The 22,620-nt window shown below is 40.3% G+C and overlaps 1 protein-coding gene and 4 non-coding genes across 6 annotated transcripts in view; all 5 read right to left on the reverse strand.

The window, feature by feature from the left end:
* Nucleotides 1-22,620, reverse strand: part of megf10 (multiple EGF-like-domains 10) — a 94,904-nt gene that overhangs the window by 64,394 nt on the left and 7,890 nt on the right. For both annotated transcript variants that reach the window (XM_077496433.1, XM_077496432.1), the window contains exons 2-5: nucleotides 12,187-12,322; nucleotides 7,216-7,317; nucleotides 5,758-5,858; nucleotides 5,407-5,499 (exon numbers count right to left, since the gene is read on the reverse strand). In XM_077496433.1, the coding sequence (XP_077352559.1) occupies nucleotides 5,407-5,499; nucleotides 5,758-5,858; nucleotides 7,216-7,317; nucleotides 12,187-12,305 (415 nt within the window). In that variant the 5' untranslated portion in view covers nucleotides 12,306-12,322. The remainder of the gene's footprint in view (nucleotides 1-5,406; nucleotides 5,500-5,757; nucleotides 5,859-7,215; nucleotides 7,318-12,186; nucleotides 12,323-22,620) is intronic.
* trnaf-gaa (transfer RNA phenylalanine (anticodon GAA)) lies at nucleotides 8,956-9,028 on the reverse strand. Its single transcript has one exon. It is a non-coding gene; the product is annotated as a tRNA-Phe (tRNA).
* On the reverse strand, nucleotides 9,568-9,640 carry trnaf-gaa (transfer RNA phenylalanine (anticodon GAA)). Its single transcript has one exon. It is a non-coding gene; the product is annotated as a tRNA-Phe (tRNA).
* On the reverse strand, nucleotides 9,756-9,828 carry trnai-gau (transfer RNA isoleucine (anticodon GAU)). Its single transcript has one exon. It is a non-coding gene; the product is annotated as a tRNA-Ile (tRNA).
* Nucleotides 10,066-10,138, reverse strand: trnaf-gaa (transfer RNA phenylalanine (anticodon GAA)). Its single transcript has one exon. It is a non-coding gene; the product is annotated as a tRNA-Phe (tRNA).

A 22,620-nucleotide genomic window follows, 5' to 3' on the forward strand; every position in this document is an offset into this window, starting at 1 on the left:
AATTGATAGAATCCTCACAACACATCCGATCATGCATTCAGCAAGCACAAGCACAAGCATTCCTTATCCTGGCAAAAGAATGTTAGCATATTTAAACTACTTTTCAGTGGTCTGTGGAAACACACAGACCTGGACTACAACCACTGTTTATACTGCAAAAAAAAAAAGAGAGAGAGATTTTAGAATAGTACATGTATTACTTCACCACACACACCAGTTGTTCCTCCAATCTAAAGTCTTAAAATTTTCTGATCCTGTAGAATTTAAAACAGCACTATTAATATGTAAAGTCATCTGTAATCTGCTCCCAGGTCATGTACACAATGTTTTTTTTGTTTTTTTTGTTTTTTTGTTGTTGTTTTTTTTTTTTAACTTTGTAAGGGTATAATTTAAAGACAAAAACCTAGTGTTCAAGTGTTTGTTTGTTTGTTTGTATCTATAGGGTGAAACTATGGAACAGACATAACAGTGTTAGGATAGGAACTTATCCAAGTTAAAATAAATAAATATGTTGGAGAGGCATATGAAAGGGATTAGTTAAATGTGGGGTTTGAAATTATTTGTGACGGGAACTTCTAATAATAATAATAATAATAATAATAATAATAATAATTATTATTATTATTATTATTATTATTATTATTATTATTATTATTATTATTATTCATTACATTTATATAGTGCTTGTTTGGACACTATAAGATTCTTTACACAGCAGAGAGTATAAATGACAACAAAACAATAATATAAGACAATGTCGTGTTTTGGTTCTGTGGTTGGGGTTTTGTTTAGTTTTGTGCGTTATTGTTGTTTTTGTCTGTGGTTGGTGTTTGTCATGTGTTCCTGGGGTGTATTTCACAAAGCAGTTTCAACAAACTGTGAGATTAACTCTGAACAACGAGCTGACATACCCTCAGATAGGAAACTCTGCGTTTTCGGGTCCAGTACAGCTGATTCCAGTGAGTTATATCAACGCTGAGTAGTTGCACCTGCAGTTACCACCAGACTTAAAAGACCACCTCAATGGAGCACCGATTCGTCGAGTCACCATGGCAACGGGGAAGCAGAGCACGGCGCCGCGCTCTGCAACTTTTTTATTTGTTTGTTTTTTTGCCCCCCTCAACTGAAAATTTTAGGTGAATTTGAACATGTCTTTACATTTAAAAAAAAAAAAAAGTGCAACGCCACAGCGGCTCCCCATTGTGGAAAGCGGCATGGGAGAACATTATTGCAATTTGCAGGTGCAATCCTGTGAGGAAGAAGCACACTTGACTTAAGATGAAATATAAAAAAACTTAGATGAAATATAAAGACATTACTCAAACGGGTATCAGGGGGAAAAAAAAATGGAGCGCAATACGTTATATGCTGTGATGTGAGCGCATATGACTACATCGGGTAATGTTGCAAATGTAAGGAAGGATTAAGTTGTATATGTAGATGATGGACTGTGATGTGAAACAGTACCGCTTAAAAACTGTGCGGAACTGCCAGCATATCTATGCGCGATCTGATAACAGTCTCGCAATGAATATTTAGGTTACCAGCTTAGGTTCATGGATCATGTTACTACGGTAACTGACCAAGAACTTAAATGTCCTCTTTTTATGAAACAGGCAAGTGTTCCTCTTATCCTCTGGTTTCAGTTACCTCCCTTTCTGGAACGGCAAACGCAGTTTCCCACTTTTCAGGGTCTCTTGACCGAGGGTTCACACTAAACCTGTTTTGTGAAATACACCCCTGATTTCTTCCCTTGTCTCATTAGTTCTAACCTCGTCCACCTGTGTGTTTCTTCACTTCCAAGTGTGTGGGACCAATCAGAGCCTTCTGCCAATTGTGTTCCCTAGTTGTATCTCAGTGTTGGCGTAATTAGTCTGTTGTGTTTGTCCAGTCTGTGTGGGAGCATTATCAGGTGTGTGCGTGTGTGTGCGTGTGTTTCGGTCGTCAAGCCATCGTCTCAGTAAGTCACCTTCGTCTCAGCCTAGACACCCTCGTCTTGTCACCGTCCAGTCGCCCACGTCACCATCAAGTCATCCTCGTCTTAGTCTGATCACCCACGTCACCTTTTGTCACCGGCCAGTCGCCTACGTCACCATCAAGTCGTCCTCACCGCTGTAAGTTGCCCACGTTCGGTCAAGTTGCCCCCGTTTCGTCTAGTAGCCCACGTTCCATCCTCTCGTTCAGTCCAGTCATGACGACCAGCCTCCTCTCGCCCAGTCTGGTCATGGCGACCAGCTTCCCCTCATCCAGTCCAGTCATGGCGACCAGCTAGCTTCCAGTCGTGCAGTCAGGTCTTGGCGACCAGCTTCCCCTCGCCAAGTCTTGCCGACCAGTCCTCTCCCATCCCGTCCAGTGAAGGCGTCCAGTCACGTTCTGTCCCGTCATTGTTCATTCACCTTACCTGTCATGTGTAAATGAAGTTCTACACATTGCCCTACCTGCCTGTCTCCCTGCCATATTTATCCGCGTTTTGGTTTACCCATTTGCAATCAATTGCGCCCACCATGACAGACAATGAGTTTGAGGAAAAGCCGTTTGAACAGGTGGCTTTTGAGCAGAGTTTTGAAGTTTTCGAGTGAGTCTGTGTTCCTAATCGGTTGAGGGAGTGAATTCCAGAGAGTGGGAGCTGTAGCGGCAAAGGCTCTGTCTCTAATCACCAATTTTGTGTGGGTGAAGGGTGTGAGAAGGGTAGAACTCGCCCTTCACTAACAGAGTGAAGGGACCGGGTGGGACAGTGGCGCTTGATCAGCAAGGTGGCGAGGGGCCATGTTATGGAGGGACTTGTATGTCAATAAATGAAATTTGTACTGGATGCGGTGCTGTATGGGCAGCCAGCGAAGTTGTTAAAGAATGGGGGTGATGTGTTCACTGGAGTGGGTGTAAGTGAGGAGGCGGGCAGCAGAGTTCTAAATGTATTCCAGTTTTTGAAGAAGATAGGTAGGAAATCCAAAGAGGAGGCTATTGCAGTAATTGTGTCTGGAAGTGATAAAAGAATGAGCAATTTGGCCGTGGTCTGGAACAGCGAGGGACGGAGGTGTGCAATGTTATTATAGCATTATAGTAATATGCTATTGGCTAGATGATGATATATTAATCCTTAAATTACAGTATGACGGGTTCACAGTTAGGAGATCTGGCTAAGGTAAAGAATCTTCTATCTGAGCAGCACTTAGAAATGGTAATCCATGCCTTTGTTATATGTCGGCTGAATTACTGTCATGCACTTTATCTTGGAATCAGCATCTCCAGCTTGTCCATAATGCTGCTGCTTGTCTCCTAACTGGTGCCCGTAAGAGGGAGCACATAACTCCTATCCTAGCCTCTCTTCACTGGCTGCCCGTGATATCTAGAGTCCATTTTAAGATTCTCTTTGTTTTTGTTTTTAAATCTCTAAATGCTCTTTCCCCACCTGACCTCGCTGAGCTCTTGCACCCCTTCTCACCTGCCTCGTGCCTCAGGTCAACAGACCAAACACAACTGGAGGTACAGAGGACAAAGCGGAGGCTTAGAAGGGATCACGCCTTTGCAGTTGCCGGTTTCTTCCTTTGAAACGACCTACCACAAAATATTAGGCAATCTGCCTCTCTATCTACTTTTAAAGCCTGTCTTAAGACCCATCCGTATTCTTCGGCTTTTGGTGCACCATGAGACTAAGCATTGTTTTGGTGCTTTGTGTTGTCTGCTGTATTTTGTGTTGTGAATTTTGATATTTATTTATTTATTGATTGATTTATCTATCTATTTATTTAGTTAGTTATTCTTTTACTTACCTACTTCTTGTTATTAATTTATTGATGTAAATTTCTTTCACTTTTATACTTATTTAAAATGTTACAAATACTCAAATACCCAATATTTTGGGGGTGCTATTGTTCATTTGGGAAGTGCTGAAGCACCCCCAAACATGGGCTAAATACATTTATGCTCTTGTGACTTTTGTGAAGCACTCGCTAATTCTTTCTGCTAAATTAAAAAGGCAAATCAACTGCTAAACTAGACACTACCTTAGCAGGCATTATCAAATTATTTCAACATGGCCAGTTGATTAAAAACTGCCTACGCATTTCGGCCTCGGTCGGCATTCGAAGGCCTACCAAGGCCAAAACGATTAGGCAATTTTTAATCAAATGGCCATGTTGAAATAAAGGCCTTTTACTTGGAACCCCTTTGAGTGCCTCAGTTTTCTCTCTTTTTGGACAATGCTTTGCAGATCTCTTCACTGAAGAGTGCCAAAGAGACATTTTTTTGAACAAATCCAACATATCCTAGTAGCGCTCCTGCTTGATCTGATTGTTTATTATCAAATTATGACAATAGTTTTTTGAAAATGCCTAGGCCCAGAAATATTTTTGTATCACTCAATTTGTGCTCATTAACATCACGTCTGTGACAGTCGACAGACAGGCCGGGCCTAGTGGAGCCAAGGGAAGCCCCAAGGGCCAGACTCAACAATGTTCTCCTTTATTACAGGCTGAAACTGAAGACAGAAGGGGCACACCCTCTGGGCTCTGCATGTATATCAGCATATAGGGTTCACAAGCCCCCCCCCCCAAAAGTAGAAAATGTTTTGCATTCCCCCAACTCTCCACCACAACTATAAATAGTGCCATTTTCTATAAAATTGCAGTTACTGTAAGTATATTTCTGCGGAGGAGCTAATCCGTGTGCACTTTCCGACAGTGAGAGTACCACTGCCACCTACTTTAGTGGATGTGCAATTATACTTTTCTATTTTAGTATGGTATTTGTTTTTATTTATTTATTTTTTAATAAACATGCTCCATATCCTACATGCCACCCCTTGTGTCGCACCACGCCCCCCTATTAGGGAAGGACTGTACTAAGCAGAAGTTTGTAGCAAACCAAACATCTACAAACAACCAGTGGCCATTAAATGTCTAATGCAAGTGGCATCGTGTGCGGATTAAATTACAGCATTTTATTTATACATTGGAACTTGGATTATATCCATCTGGTACCTCTCCACAGTAATTTCATCGGAAAAAGGCGGGACAGTCTGTATAATAATTCGAGCTGATTGGACGATGCGACATTCTACACGTTTGTTTTAACCAATCAAGGCCACGGCTGAAAATTTCATGTTCATTCTTGTCGAAGAGGGGGAAAGCACAAACATCTTACACAAAGTGCCTCTCACCCAGCCCTGCACCACATTGTGTTCAACATTAGATGCCCACTGTATAAGAAACTTACAAATACAACTCTGCCATAACAGGAAAATACACATTATGTCTTACTCAAATGGTGTGTCAACGTGTGGGCAACCAGTAAAACAGCCCGTGAGAAGATCCAATCTGTTTTTCCTCTTACAGAGCTTCACAGAACATTAGGCTCTCACAAACAAAGACTTGTCACCTCACAGACAGCAACAGCTGGACTACTTACTGCTGGAGCAATTGGAACCCCCCCATCCAGGCTCACACTGGCAGGTGTTGGGGGCCATACAACGGCCGTGAACACAGCTTTCTGCACAATGAGCTGGAGAGGGATAGAGGAAGGATGTAAGACGGTTGAATCAGAGAACATCTACATTGCTTGTTGTTGCCCTACAACAGATCCATTTTGGGGCACAACTATTTGACTTGACCAAAATACTGGTCCCCCACATTACTCCATTACCAATATTCAATGGGTTAACTGTCATTTTCTTTGGTGCTGGTGATTTTACTGCACATCTTTCATTAAGGTAGACAAGTCAACCTTTTTATACAGCGGTAAATTCATGAAGATACTCACGAACGCAAATTTCGCCATTTTCAAAGAAGCCCGGACAGCACTGAGATTTCCTGCGGTACATGGTCTTCTCTCCTCTGCGATACGCAGTGCGATAGCTTACCCTGGGCACAGACAGGAAGTGAGGTCAGGCGATGAGATCAAGACAATTCAAACATTGTGTTATATTATATGACACTATTATAATATACATTAAAACGTTACACCTGGAAAAGATAGTGACGTTTTTGCATATTCACTTGAAACGTTAACTGATTTCTTCAGAATGCAATTACTTAAAAAGACTGACTGAATGTGAATCACAACACATTGTTGTTTACTTCTATATCCTCCTGACTATCAGCAACTCAAATTTGTCCTCTGTAGTGGACCTTTTTAAACCTGAAAATCTCCCGCCCAGTGCATACAATTGAATTAACTCATTTTGTGCTCTATAGAGGACATTCAGAGCTTTCCAATGATACCAAATGTGAAGGGGTGGGGCTTCCCTCAGTGCAAGCACTTTTTAGGGAAGAGGAAAAGTGTGTAACACTTTTTTATTAAACACATTTAGGCTTAAAATGTTGTTACCATGTGTTCTATAAGACGCTTAAGAACAGATTAAAGTATTGTTTGAATTATTTTAACTGTATTTGAGCCTAGCATTTAAGTTTTAAAAAATGTCATCTGTAATGGACACATCATAGCTTAAAAATAAACACTTTTTTTTTTTTTTTTTTTCAAAAATTTATTTTGCAGTATTCCAGTTACTTCACAAAGATTGGGGAATATCAAAATAAACATGATTGGAGAATATATTTTTTTTCCTGGTAGTCAGGAGGATATTGTAGCTGCCCGGTGTTGATAAACATGCATTTTGGTCACATGAAATTTATATGTAAAGAAAAGAAAAAAAAAATCGGATAATGGCACAAAATTTGAAATGGTCACAAAAACTTTGGGCTCTATTTTCGTGGACAGCACATATGGAAATTCTGGTGTACTGTATCCTGATTTTTGTGCAGGCGCAAGGTCCACAGACATAAATAAATATTGTATAAATATTGTATTTGATGAGGGTACCCGCTTACGTTGTCTGTTGCCACACTGTCAATGCCAGTGACAATGCTCTGCTCATGCACAGATTGCTTCATTTTCTGCACAGAGATGTACGTCTCCATGTGAGATGTGAGTGTGCCACATTTGAATGGATTGATTAGCGGCGAATATAGTCGAATATAGTGTTCACGCGCACATCGGCGTAAACCACCGTTTTGTTTTGTTTTTGTTTGTTTTGTTTTGTTTTTTTAACAGCCCTGGCTAACCTGCCTTGTTGCAGATTTACAATGCCAGGCATGAAAATAGAGTACAGAATCTTACCAGCTGCAAACTTTAGAAAAGTGTAAGGAATAGAAATAAACGTGTAAAAAAAGAGCACGAACTATCTAAGAAAATTATTGCCACTGACATGATTGTCCTCACCTGTGTCTGGTGCACTTGAACCAGTTGAGGATGTCTGTGCAGCTGGTGTAATAAATCTGGTCAAAAGGATGGGCATAGGACTCTTGAACTGTCACTGAATATCTGAAACCGCAGGAAGTGAAGGAGACGAGAGATCAGACATAAATGAAAGTCGGAATCCCTGTGTGTGTTGGGCTTTCATGCATGACATTCTACCACCCAAGTTTATCCAAAAGGAATTTACGTGGTTCTTTGGGACTGTACAAGCTTCACTGAACACTGTGTCTGCGTGTGCATTTCCACTTTCAGTTTACATGGCGGGGTAGACAAAACTGTTTAAGACACTTCCTGATCCAGTCCTGCAGCCATTTTTACTGTACTGTGTGCATGTGTGAATATTGTTTGATTGGGTCAGGGTAAAATAAAAGTCCATCGCTGTTCATCAACTCGATGCTCCATATCCTTAGTTCAATACAACCAGCAGCAGTATTGCGCTTTTATTATATAGACAGTGGTGCCTTGAGATTTGAGCTTGATTTACTCTGTAATGAAAAACACTTGTAACTCAGATTATCAATGAAATGAAAGGAAATGCTATTATCCAACCTCCCCAGATAAAAAGTTTTTGTTATTGAAAAAGAAAAAAAGCAGTATATAATATTGTACTTTATAAAAACAGAGTGACCATATAATTGAATAGACTGAAAAGCATTTCACCAAGATGCACATGCGTTTTGGTCAGTTGAAATTTGAAATAATAATGAAACAAGATAGTCATTCAGACAAAAACAAATAAGAATAGATTTCTTCTACCAGTACTAGAGCAAAGTACTCAGTAGATTAGTCATATCAAGCATTTTTTATAGAGGCTAAAGAAATTAGTTAAAGCTGCACTTTGTAACAATCCATCCATCCATCCATCCATTTTCTTGAGAGCTTATTCCTCACAAAGGTCGCGGGGGGTGCTGGAGCCTATTTCAGCTGGCTTTGGGCAGTAGGGGGGGGACACCCTGGACTGGTTTCCAGCCAATCGCAGGGCACACAGAGACAAGCACTTTGTAACAATGTGCCCAAAAATATCTTTACAATAGCTATTTTTATTTGAGCATTTTATGACTGAATCAGGTCTTCTCCGGGTACTCCGGTCTCCTTCCACATTCCAAAGACATGCATGGCAGGTTAATTGGACGCTCCGAATTGGTGTGCTTGTGTGTGTGAATGGCTGGTCCACCATTAACACTGTGTGCCCTACAATTGGCTGGAAACCAGTCCAGGGTGTACCCCGCCTACTGCCCATTGCCAGCTGGGATAGGCTCCGGCACCCCCCGCGACCTTTGTGAGGAGCAAGCGGTTAAGAAAGCGGTTGGGGGAAGCTAACTTCCGAATCGAAGACTTCTTCCAAAATTTTCATTATGGTAAGTAGCATAAAAGGTCTGCATCTTTTAACTTTGCCACTATCACACACAGGCTTGCAAGACAAGCAAAATTGGATGTGATAGTTACATACACGACATTGGCATTGCATGTGAGACTTGTTTCTCTGAGTGGCTCACTCAACAAACGGTTGGAACAGGTTGGATTCTGATGAGTCCATGACAGAAAATACTTTAGTTTAAAGTAGACTGTCAGTCTACTATTGAGCTGAATTGTCTTTCTAGTTAGGAAGAAGACCTTACTAGTATATAGACATTAAACTTGATGTAAGAAGTGTTCAACGGCTTCGCACAGACCTGAAGTTTGTGTGAAAGCACTGCTCTAAATTGCCGAAACCCGGAATTGAACCAAGGACCTTTAGAGCTTCAGTTTAACCCTCTAACAACTGAGATATTTCGGCATGTGAGACTTGTTTCTCTGAGTGGCTCACTCAACAAACGGTTGGAACAGGTTGGATTCTGATGAGTCCATGACAGAAAATACTTTAGGTTAAAGTAGACTGTCAGTCTACTATTGAGCTGAATTGTCTTTCTAGTGAGGAAGAAGACCTTACTAGTATATAGACATTAAACTTGATGTAAGAAGTGTTCAACGGCTTCGCACAGACCTGAAGTTTGTGTGAAAGCACTGCTCTAAATTGCCGAAACTGAACCAAGGACCTTTAGAACTTCAGTCTAACCCTCTAACAACTGAGATATTTCAGCTTGTGTAACGTGCTGTTCTGAGTGGCTACTCAACAAACGGTTGGAACAGGTTGGATTCACATGAGTCTCCTACAGAAAATACTTTCGATTGAAGTAGACTTTCAGTTTCTTCTCGAGCTGATTTGTCTTTCGAGTGAGGAAGAAGACCTTACAAGTATATAGACATGAAACTTGATGGAAGTGTTCAAATGGCTTCGCATAGACCTGAAATTTGCGCAAAAACACTGCTTTAAATTGCCGAAACCCGGAATTGAACCAGGGACCTTTAGATGTTCAGTCTAACGCTCTCCCAACTGAGCTATTTCGGCTCACAAAACTAGCATAATTGTTGTGATAGGCTAACTCAACAAACGGTCGGAACGGATCGGTGAGTTTATGACAGCTAATACTTTAGGTTAAAGGAAAAAGAACACCGCTTTAAATTGCCAAAACCCATAATCGAACCAGGGACCTTTAGAGCATCAGTCTAACGCTCTCCCAACTGAGCTATTTCTGCATGTGAGACTTGTTTCTCTGAGTGGCTCACTCAACAAACGGTTGGAACATGTTGGATTCTGATGAGTATGACAGAAAATACTTCAGGTTAAAGTAGACTGTCAGTCTATTATCGAGCTGAAGTGTCTTTCTAGTGAGGAAGAAGACCTTTCTAGTATATAGACATTAAACTTGATGGAAGAAGTGTTCAAATGGCTTCGCACAGACCTGAACTTTGTGTGAAAACACTGCTTTAAATTGCAGAAACCCGGAGTTGAAGCAGGGACCTTTAGATCTTCAGTCTAACGCTCTACCAACTGAGATATTTCAGCTCACGAAACTAGCCTAATTGTTGTGATAGGCTCACTCAACAAACGGTTGGAACGAATTCGTGAGCTTATGACAAATAATACTTTAGGTTCAAGGAAAAAACAACGTTGGTTTAAATTGCCAAAACAGCCAATTGAACCAGGGACCTTCAGATCTTCAGTCTAACGCTCTCCCAACTGAGCTATTTTAACTCACAAGACTCGTTGTTCTGATAGGCTCACTCAACAAAGGGTTGGAACAGGTTGGATTATTGCAGCTCATACTTTAGGTTAAGGATATACTTTACATACGCTCAGATATCACCGTTCACCACTGGCAGACATACAGTTGTGCTATCCTATTCCCAGGTCCTATAAGAGATCCTATGAGAGATTTTTTTTTAAATGTTGCGCCAAGTAGTAATATCAGTCATATAAGTCATAAAACCGCAACTACCTGTGTTGACTGCTAGCATGTCATTGGCAATTTCCATTATTTTGTGTGTTTTAGAAAGAAGTTAGTGGGGCAATTCTTAAGGGAATGTTGCTTTTTTTGTTTTAAAACACAACTTATAATTGTCTTTGTTTTGTGGTTGTTTTGACAATAAATTTCAACAAAAGGCGCCTTGACACTTGCACGATTTTGTGGCACGAATTAGCACGACTCGATTCGTACCAATGCGCGAATTAGTCATAAAGTGGTGTGAAGTGTGCGTAAACCCGTCGTGACTGCGTGCCATTTCGGGGCAAAAATTTTGAAATGTTCAAAATTTTTGTCACGACAAAATTTCGCGACCGGGTCGTGAACTATGAGCAAACTGTTCGTGAACTCGTCGGGACGATGCGGGAAGGATGCAAGCCAGTGCGTGGCAGTGCGCGCCTCGGATGGGCCTTCCCCGGCGCCTGCGGCGCGGCGAGATGACGATCAAACGTGACTATACTAGAGGAAGTTTAACAAGGTTTCCGTGGATGAACCTGCGGAAGGATCATTACCGGAGAGAGAGGAATTGGCCGCGGCATTCCCCCACCACCCCCTCGCCGGTGCCAGCGCCAGCCACCTCGGAACCCGACAGCCGACGTGTACGCAACTGGCTGGGTTGGGGAGGCCCCCTTTTTATATGGCGTGCCCAATTTGGCACGACACCGTCCGAATTGCGCGAACTCATGCAAATGCGGGAAGTGCGTAAACTATGCGCAAACTATACGTGAACTCGTCGTGTCAGTTCGTGTCAATGTGGACACGAATGGTCAAGCATTCGTGAACTCGTCGTGAACTATGCATGAACTAGTCATGAACAGTGCGGGAACCTCCCAGTTCGTGCCCCAAAATGACACGACTTGCCACGACAGAATCGTGCCCAAAAGTCGTGCAAGTGTCAGGCCGCCTAAAGAGTGGTAAACAGTTTGAAATGTCTTTTCTGCTTAGATGGTTACTATTTGCCGCACTACTGCTTAGTGTCATGCGAGTTGAATTGAATTTACTGCCACCATACCGTGCTCCTATATTAATGTGAACTCACAAGTCAAAGCAAAAAAAAAAAAAAAACAGATCTGCAAAAAGCATGTATCACAAAAAAAAACATTCAAGTCGGTTCACTTGCATCTCAAAGCACCACTTCACTATTTTTATTATTATATTACACCAGGAAGTAAATATTGATGATCAAAATGTTAACAGTGTTTTTTTTAAACAGTAAGTACTATACAGAAGCTATACCCTGTATTTTTTAACTAGAAAGTTCAAACAGGATCTCCGCCAAGGTAACACCAAAATCGAGTGGGACAACAACACCAATTTCAATATAAATACAAATACGTAATTAGAACTTTATCACTTTTCAGTGTATTCCTTATTGCTCCTATTTATTTACTGCACATTGCACATCGTGAACATTCCAATAGTCAGTTGTTATCCTTACAGAGCAGCATGTACATTGAGGACAGTGAATATATATAGTCAGGTAAGTAGGCTTTTGGCCAGTAGTGGAATCAACCCAAACCTTCTGCTAGAGTTTAATTTAAAATGTTTGAAAAATAACCACCGTAAATGTATGTATAATCATCAGACAAACCTCTCCCAGTGGCTGCAGACATTTGGATCTTCCAGGTTAAGGGAGGAAGTAATGCAAGGCAGGAAAAAGAAGGCCACAGCCAACAGCACTGTTCTGTGGCATTGTAGTGGTAACGCCATCTCACTCAGGACTGAACCTTGGCATTAAAAAAAAAAAAAAAAAAAAAAAGGCACAGGTTAAGTTTGCAACAGAAGAAAATTCCGTTTTGTGAAAATATAGTAGAGGACACATAACATACTGTTTCTTGTGAATAAATGACGTGAATGTTCAATATGCTACACATTTTTTGTAGCAAGGATACTGATGTTGATGACTTTCAAACAAATCATATCCAAGCAAGCAGTAAACCTGAATATAATACTGTATAGTTCAATAAATAGAACTAGTAAATGAGACAGAAAGTTGTTGTTTGCATGAGCATACGGTGTTGATCAGCTCACATTAGCAATTAGTGATGCTTACAAATACCTTATATGACCGCAATGACAGCTTTCGAAAGACTTGGGGCTTTATTTTTGTATCTAGCGCAAGTCTAGCGCAAAGCACAGTTTAACTGAGTTTTCTTTCTTTTGGTACGTTTGTAGACAAGCGTAGGTAGAAGTGGCTGTTTGCACCATTGTGAGAAGGAATGCAGCTGACTTTCGGCCAACCGAAGCGGCTCCCCTCATTCCCTTTAAATTCAGCAGAGAGAGAGAGAGAGAGAGAGAGAGAGAGAGAGAGAGAGAGAGAGAGAGAGAGAGAGAGAGAGAGAGAGAGAGAGAGAGAGAGAGAGAGACAGAGAGAGAAACGTGCACTCTACATGTAAGTTAGATGGGTGCATGCAAAGTACATTTAATAGGATCTTCGCTTGAGGATGATGAAAAGTTGGCTGCTGTCTATGGGCACTTGGATCATACGTCTTTGTGTGACAAAATGTATATCAAATAAAATTTGGTTAATTAATTTAAACATTGTTTATAGCTTGTTTATTTTAGCTTGTTTATTGTTTATTTCTAAATACTTTTATAACCTTGCCAAAGAGTACATTTCAAGAAAACATGTTTGAATGTGATTGGCTACATACCATCAAAGCTATATCCCAGTTCGAGGGTGTCTACACTTGTGAAGCCACATCATTTCATTTATTAATTTCGCTCTCAAAAATATTTTCTAAAAGTTTATTGACTTATAAAGGTTATAGGTCACATTAAGTCATTCACTGACAGCCATTTTAGAAAATTTCATAATTTTCAATACCCACGCGATATTACGTTTAATAATTATATATAAACCGAATCTACCAAATGACAATATAGACTCCCTGCTTTTTGCCTCGTCCCGTTCTTTTCTAATTGACAGTAGGTTGCACAAAATACAACCATTACTCCCATGGATTCTGAAAACTGTTGTTTATTTCATATAAAATGGGGCAATGATGTCATCTACCGGGGTTGGGCATCAGTAAAGTTGTTTCCAAGTTTGACATTTAGTTTGAGCATAATCAGATTCTCCCCCATTTTCGCCCCGCTCAAAAAAATATATAATTGACAAGTATACTTGTCAAAGGCAGTGAACGAGTTAATGGTGAAAAAAAGTTTTGAAATGCTTTATCCTGGTCTAATTTTTTATAGAACAAAAATCTGGCATTTGAACAGGGGTGTTTAGACTTTTTATATCCACTTTTTTCTTTGACATTCTGCAAATAATCTCAGATAGAATGGAGTTAGTGCTTGTCCTATGCACACAAGGTGCTCATTGTAACACATATTGGCACTTATTTGCTTACTATATACACTACTCACAAAAAAGTTAGTGATTGTGAGTAGTGTATATTACTATATATTAGTTTATAACAGAAAAGGCTGTTGATCAGACTCTGGTCACTACGTGTAGAGCAACTTTGGTTAGACCAGAGAAAGTCAGATACAGAATTTCTCCTGAAAAGACAAGAGCCTGGATCCCTTGTGTCGTTCAACATTTACACAAACGCAATGCTTTTGTTGGACTTCATCAAATTTTCAGCCAGTGTTTCTCAGAGTTAGGTAACTATTTTCCCTGTATGAGCAAAAAAAGTTTTATAACAAATACAAAATGGCCACAGTAACTGAGGTCAAGTCAGGTCTCACACAAGTTGCCAGGGTAAATGTACACATTATATGTTTCCCAAATATTGGCTGATGATGCATCAAGTGTTTGATTAGCAATTAGCACAATCATCGGAAATATACTGTTGTTTGTATTGTGTTCTTGCATTTTTTTAGATCAGCAGAACCCATCTTCTCTGGTTTCACTAGGCTGAACGGACACAGCTGCAGCCACCAATGTTGGAGCACCCCCCCATGTAAGACAACTGCGCTACTGCACAAACAAGGGCCATGCTGTGCGTGTGAAAGGCTTCAGATAGCCCAAAAGGAGCAGAGCTGTACAAAGTTGATGCAGCGTTCCATGTAGCACGATACTGAAGCCTGTCTGTCTCCCTTGCAATGGACTGGCATAAGCTGAGGCCTGGGGCTCTATTTTCATAGTGCGCCTGGTGTAAAAACTGGCACATCTTGATTTTCAATGACGGAGCAAGTCTCGTTAACCTGGTTGGGAATGTGGCAGACCATACCACGCCGGGCTGGGTGTTTTGGCGGTCCCAGGGCACTTTTTTTTTTAATGATAGCTGAAAGTAGACTTCGATCTTGGACTGGCTCGGAGTAGGTCTAAGTTTTGGCGCAGGTGATGATACACGATTTTGGTGGATTTAATCGAGGCGTAGGAAGACAGCTTCTGAGCTCTATTATACGCAGTCACTTTAGAAATTATTTTGCTGAAGGCATCATTAGTATCATCAGCTCTATTATATTTTTTAAACACCGCTGGGTCGTACCACAGCTATGCGATAGGTGTCAAACACGAACACGAGTGATCTCGGTGGAGTGGAAGGTGGTCTCCAAGCCATGTGCCCACTTCATAGCAATTTATCTGTGATTGCGCTGACCTGCTTTACTTCATTCACCTGTGGAGTTCTGCTTGCAGTTCCTTTTAAACGTAACTTTGTGCACATCGCTCTTCTGCATGGACTCAAAGAATGTCTGCGGTAAAGGTGTTATAACCGCAAGTTGTTTTATTTTGGTGTGGTGGTGTGTTCCCCTGTCGCGTTTGTCTGAGGTCCACCTGTGTGTGTTGCTAATTGGTTCCCCCTGCCTGCTGTGTTTCCCAGCTGTGTATTGTTAGTGGTTCGTTAGTGTTGGTATAAGGGAGTGGTGTTTGTTTCACACGGGTGTGGGAACATTGTAGTATACCTCGTCTCGTCTCGTCTCGTCTCGTCTCGTCTCGCCTCGTCTTGTCTGCTAAGTTTGTGTTGCTAGTTGATTCCACGTTCTGGTCAAGTTGATTCCACGTTCTGGTCAAGTTACTCTACTTAGTTTCACTAAGCCTGGTCAAGTTTCACTCCGTCTGGTCAAGTTTCACTATGTCTGGTCAAGTTTCACTACATCTGGTCAAGTTCTCTACATCACCTCAGGTCTCCACGTCTCCTCCTGTCTCTACGTCTGGCCAAGTCGCCACGCCTCCACAAGTCACCACGTCACCTCAGGTTTCCACGTCTCCTCAAGTCTATACGTTTCCTCAAGTCTTCACGTGTCTCCACGTCTCCTCAAGTCTTCACGCCTCTCCAAGTCTCCACGTCTCCTCAGGACTCCATGTCCCCTCCAGTCTTCACGTCTCCTCCTGTCTCACGTCTACTCTCCACGTCATGCCAAACCATCTTTTCGTTATGCCAAGTCATCTCCTCGTCCTGCCAAGTCATCTCCACGTCATGCCATGTCTGTCCATGTTCCGTCCAGTCCTGTTAGTTCCAGTCAATAAAATTGTTCTCATTCCTGTCAGTCATCTTCCTGCCTGGTTTCTCCGCTTTTGGGTCCACATCCACATTCATAACAGTGCCAAGTGCTTTTTTGATAATATTACTGCATTGAAAAAAATATCCCCCCAAAATTTCTAAACCTATATATACTGTGTAAGACATCATACACTTTGGGTGAAATGGACATCCTCATTGCAGTTAAGAGGAATCACAATTGAGCGGAATTAGCGACATTTGTGCACAACAGGTATATAAAGTTTATCACTTCTGCTAGATTTTTAACTGATTGTATATTTAAAAAATTATAACACCAAACTAATAGCATTTCATGTTTTTCCCATCATGAATAAGTGATGCTATCATGCATGCATGTACAGTGCTTTTCTTGAGCAAGTCAGCATTATAATAGTTGTCAATTTTTCATAGACATTAGTTTTCTTTTGTTTTTTTAAATTCAGTTACTTTTAATTTGTTTTTAGAGCATGTTTTTTTTTAGTATATATTATTTTTTTCAAAACATGTTTTAGATTAGGTTTTCTAAGGTTCAGTTTTTTATATATATATATATATATATATGCGGTATTTGTCGAGTGTACGATTTCAAAAGAAAAAAGATCAGTAAGTTTTATGTAATAAAATAAATTCTAAAAGTATGTTTGACCATTCTTCATCTGTACACATTCCATACAGTAATATCAGAATAATTACATTTCCAATAAACACAAAAGCTCTGTTAGTTTTTATTCACTATAATAATATTGTTATAAGTTCATGTTGGTAAGGGGCATGGCTGGTTGGAGACTCAAATGGGGAAGAGTGAGAAAAGTGAGACGCCATTCAAATTTATGTAATGTGTTGTGCTTTGAGGAATCAAGGTGGATAGAGTGGTTCGTGTCCCACAGTTCTGAGGTTCAGGGTTGAGTTTAGTGCCATCACTGTTGAATATTTTTAGAATCAATTAATCTATCAATTGTTTCACTGTTTACAGTTCATTAACCTGTGATTGGTGTTTATTTCATACTTTGTATTCGTATAGTGATTAAAAAAAGGGGAATTGATGTTGCACTAGGGGTGTGACGATATCTCGATACGGCGATACATCGCGATATTTTCTCTCACGATGGGTTATCGATATGCCTATGCCAAGTATCGATTCAGCCGCTGTAACGGCTCCATTGTTCCTTATTGCGCAATTACTTGGCGGGCCGCTAGAGGGAGCGCCTCATAAGAGTGGCGGGGAAATGTGCGGCAGTCTTCAGCCGAAGAAGACCCAAGTAAACAAAACGCCGGCTGCATACAAGTCAGATGTGGATATATTGATAATGTGGAATGGATACATTTCGGATTTTATCAAATGGAATAGAGAAGAGGCGGACTTGGGTAGATGCAAGAACTGTCTCACAATAGCTACACTGGAAACATGACGAATATGACTTAGAGCGGCATCATCGAGGAGTAGACTTGCTAAAGGTAAGAGCTAATTCTCTCTCTGTCTGCTAATTTAATTCTCCAAGGGCAAAGTTGATCACGCACAGCATCTCTGTGTATATTTGCAATCGATTTCCACCCGTAAAGCGTAGTTGTGAATGATGGTTTTCGCTACATGATTTCGTTAGGCGCCAGGGGCACGAGGGAAATGTCTTGTTCGTTGAGTTTAAGCAGGGGCAATACGACACGAAAAATGCAACGCTGTGATAGTTACAAAATGAAATGGAGCTCAGCTAAAGCTCCCCGAATGTCGGGACACTCTCCCGAACTTCCAAACTACACTAGTGCAACAAGAAATGAGTAATGGCAAACTAACACACGAGAGCGGAGGCTCGCTAACAAAACGAAGGGAGAAAAGAACACATACAAATAGCCAGACCACGACTGAAGACAACCAGGTAAAATAACCGGTCATTTCACTGAGAAAAAAAATTCCAACTTTTTAAGAGGAGATCGGGGCTAAACTAATGCATTTGAGTCGTCACGAGTAGGTCTTACCAGCGAGTCAACAACGGATGGACATCTATCTTTTTATTTTTTATTTTTTATTTTTTATTTTTTTTTACCATTTCCACGCATTCCATCAGTGATTGGGACTTCAAATCATACGTGCTGCTCTTTTACTTTTCTTTTTCTTTTTCTTTTTTATTTTAAAGAAAAGCATGAGCTTACTTTTACCTGTGTAAGACATTTAACTGTCCAGCAAGTGACCCAGTTTTGCATAAGTTTCTATGAAAAATGTGCATTATATCGTCAATGTTAGTTTTAAAACATATCTTTCTGCTTTTTGAAGCACACAATTTCTGAGCAATGTTAATATTGATTTAATATCTAAAATTTCATTTAAATTTAATTCAAAATTTATAAAATGAAACAATTGACTATGTAACTGACTGGCATGTTGTATGACAGTAGTGTTTAAGAAAGACACAAATTTGTTCACAGAAAGTTCTCTGTTGAGAAGACATTTGTATTTGTTTAAAAAAAAAATGCACTAAATTACTGACTCTGAAGAAGACCAGTTTTAATATGTTTTTTTCAGTGATGGTATGAAAATAAACTATTTTGTCATTTAAATGAATGAATGTACCCTGCCTGTCACCTCAAGTCAGCAGCACGAAAACCATAAATAAGGTGGATCTGAGGAGAAACCACAACCAGAGCATGTGTGTACTGGGTCAAAACCACTGAATTAGCCCTAAGTCCAGGCCAGGTTTCAAAGAGTATCATAAAGAGCTCCTTTGTGCTCCAATTTCACTATTGGAACATGGAAGAAGTGATTGTGTTTACAAATAGTTGTCTAAGCTCCAATAAAGCCAAATTGAATTTGTGAATTCAAAGCCTTGTGAAATTTCTCAGCTCAAAATGTAATATGAAATCGTGTGAGTTAGTCAACCTCCAATTTCTTTTAATATGCAATTGATTCTTCAATCTATCCATCTATTAACTGGGGCTGGGTCACAGCTTGAGCAGGGCAGCCCAGACTTTCCTTTCCCCAGCCACTTGGCCCATCTCTTGCGGGGGAATCTTGCCAGCCGGGAGACATACAGTAGTCTCTCCAGCGTGTCCTGGGTTGTCCCCAGGGCCTCCTCCTGATGGGAAGCTTAAGGGGGAGTTTGCAAATATATATATAAAAAAAAATTGTTAAAAATTGTTAAAACTACTTCTAGAATGTGACACAGTAAGACATGAGGGGAACGATCTGTGAAAACAAAATCTGCCCTCTCGTTTCATCGTATAAATTAATTTGATTCTTGAGAAACCACCATGCCCAAGGAAAAACTCAACTCAACTCAACTTTATGTATAAAGCACTTTAAGAACAGGCATTGCTGTATACAAAGTGCTGTAGATAAACAGAAATATCAGTTTTGCAGTAAACAAGAACAAAGCAAACATTTTGAAGTGCGAGTTTTTTTTTTTTTTTTACAAGTAAATAAATAAGAAGTGAATAAGTGAATAAAAAAATAAATAAATAAATAAATAAATAAATAAATAAATAAATAAATAAATAAATAAATAAATAAATAAATAAATAGCCTAAACATCAAACTCATACACACCACAAAACACCAAGAACAAGTCTCATGGTGCGCCAAAAGACAAAGAATACAGATGTGTTTTAAGACGTGTTTTAAAAGAGGATAAAGAGGGGGATTGCCTAATATTTAGTGGAAGGTTGTTCCAAAGGGAGGGACCGGCAACAGCAAAGGCTCGATCTCCTCTAAGCCTCCGCTTAGCCCTCGGTACCTCCAATTGAATCTGGTCTGCTGATCTGAGGCACCGGGCAGGTGTGTAGGGGTGCAAGAGCTCAGCGAGGTAAGGTGGGGCAAGACCATTGAGATATTTGAAAACAAATAGAAGAATCTTAAAGTGGACTCTAAATTTCACGGGCAGCCAGTGAAGAGAGGCCAGAATAGGGGTTATGTGTTCCCTCTTCCGGGCACCAGTAAGGAGACGAGCAGCAGCATTTTGGACAAGCTGGAGACGCTGGAGGGAGGACTGGCTGATTCGAAGGTAAAGTGCATTACAGTAATCCAGTCGAGATGTAACAAAAACATGGATTACCATTTCTAAGTGCTGCTGAGATAGGAGATTTTTTTACCTTAACCAGATGTCTAAGATGAAAAATGCTGAATTTGACAACAGCGGCAATTTGCCGGTCTAGTTTAAAGTCACTATCCATCTTGACACCCAGGTTTGAGGCTGTTGGCTTCAGATGTGCCAGAGGACCCAAGTCGGCAGGATGAGAAGAGCCGCTGGGACTAATGCCACATGCATGTGCATATGCGCATGCATACATGCAAATAATGTATATGCAGGATGCTCAGTCTCATTTACATGTTTGTAATCCTTTCTGTACGCAAGAAGTCATAGTTTATTATATCATCCAAAGTCAAGGTTTCATGAAATACAATTAATTATACAAATATACAGAACCTTGTCCAACACTCAAGACATTTTGCTGAGCTTAATTTACAAGATAATAAAATTTTTGTTGCCACTGCTGTGTTTTTGTGTACTATTTCATAGTTAACTTCTATGCCATGCACTGATTTGCTAACATACAAGCAGAGTGATCAATTGTTACCACCGGCATACTGCAATTGATGGCTGAAAATGTGTTCATTATTTTAACCATGATAGTGATAGTGGATACTGGATAGTATGATAAATAATGACTTCTCCGCCATGTTGGTTATTTGTTATGGTGTGAAAGTACTGTAATGATTTTGAGTCATACTGACAGTAAGAAACAAATGTTCTTTACTAAAGACAGATCAATTACAATTGTTTATAATAACTAGAGCTGTCGAGAGATTAAATTCTTTAATCAGATTAATTACATTTTAGAATATTGATTAATCACGATTAATCAATTGATTTAAAAGGCTTTTTTTAAATCAGCATTTTTTTGGTTGCCAAATTTAAAGACCACCTGTTACTTTTTTTAACATTTAATTTAAAAAATTATGCATTGCACACGCTCATCCTCTTTTTCTAATCAGTTAATTACTTGCATAATTTAAAATAGAAAAAAAATGACCCCAAGAGTTTGACATCAACAAATATTCTGAATGTCATACGCAAACATTTATTAAATGCTTTACTTTAATGCATGTAGTTGTGTTTATTGCTCAAACACAAACTTTGCATCCTTTAACGTAACCATCCTCTGTCAAGATAAAGGATAATTTGTGGTCAAATTAATGGTGTGATTCTGCGTTAATACATGATTATTGATTAATGTGATACATTTTTGTGCTTAATTAATTAATGGTTTAACTTTGACAGCACTGTAAGAACACAATTAATATACCGTAAATGAATTGTGGTAGAGTATCAAGGGATCAAGAAATACAACATCCATGTGAAAATGGTAAGTTACAGGTATCAAAAGCATCCTCTAGATGTGGGGTGACCAGAGCACCACGTAGCTACGCCCCCTGACCTTGGGCTTCTGGAGCCTTGCTCAAACTAATCCGCCATGTTCCACAAATGTCCATCCTTTGTTTGCCAAAAACTGAGCGCTGAACAACTGAGACTAGCAAACACAAACAGAGTGAAGGAACCTCAAGCAGCTGAGAGGATTCTAGAAAATTACCATGGACATGCCTTGAGGCGTTTAATGGCCTTGAAAGGCCTCCACTCTGTTTCAGATTTAGCACTACTCCTACTATATGCACACAGTACTACATGAAAATGTGATTAATCGCACAAATTTACTGTTTTTGGTTTTTGCATCTTTGGTGGGAATAGGACATCAAAATGAAGTTACTGTGGAATTTGAGTAGGAGAAAATTGATACTTTTGCTTTCCCATTCAGGCCCATTGGTCGTGCCAGGCAAAACAACAGCTGAGGCTAGGCCTTCAGAAAAAAAGTTTTAGCAAGGCTGATGAGCTTACTGTGTAATGGGGCTTTAACACAGCACTTGTTTTGTGCAGGAGGTAGGGTGCAAGGAGAACGGTGGCTGGGTTCACGCTTGCCATATTTGTCTCTGGTTGCTAAGTGACCTAACTGGAAGAGCTCAGTGCGCCGGCGCACATGAGCACTGCAAATGGAATATTACGCTCAAGTTCAAGTCTGTCCATGCTTTTGCGCACGATGCAGCTCACTCAGTCAGCTTGACCGCAGTCAGGCTTTGTAGTCTCAATTGTGGCAGCCATGAATACTAGGTGCGTTCCACATCATACCTTCTACGATATTACCGGTGTATTTTTTGGGGTGATAAAAATTGTAAATATCGAAAATTTGACATGATGACAACATCATACGTCTTCACGTCCATTTGTATGTACACGCGTCGTTCACTGCTGCGTAACAAGTGTGTCGGAGAGTGTGAGCAGCCATTTCTGTCGCGTTTTCAGTCTTAAAAGAGGATTTTAGGGAGCTGGCTTTGTCGTGTGGAGGTTGTTTGGTTCCAAGAGGTCAGGTATGATGCAAAATACAAATGTTCGCAAATTATGCAGGAAACTGTTAAGGCCTCAGTATACCTGCTTCAGGCTCACGCGGAGACGTTACGGCGGAGCTCTGCTGGTCCGTTTGCCTTCAAACTTGTACGCAATACACATCACAATACACATCGGTGTCACTCCAAGTCGGGCTGTCGCTACAGC

The sequence above is a fragment of the Festucalex cinctus genome, chromosome 15 (genome assembly GCF_051991245.1).
Source record: "Festucalex cinctus isolate MCC-2025b chromosome 15, RoL_Fcin_1.0, whole genome shotgun sequence".
NCBI lineage: Eukaryota > Metazoa > Chordata > Actinopteri > Syngnathiformes > Syngnathidae > Festucalex > Festucalex cinctus.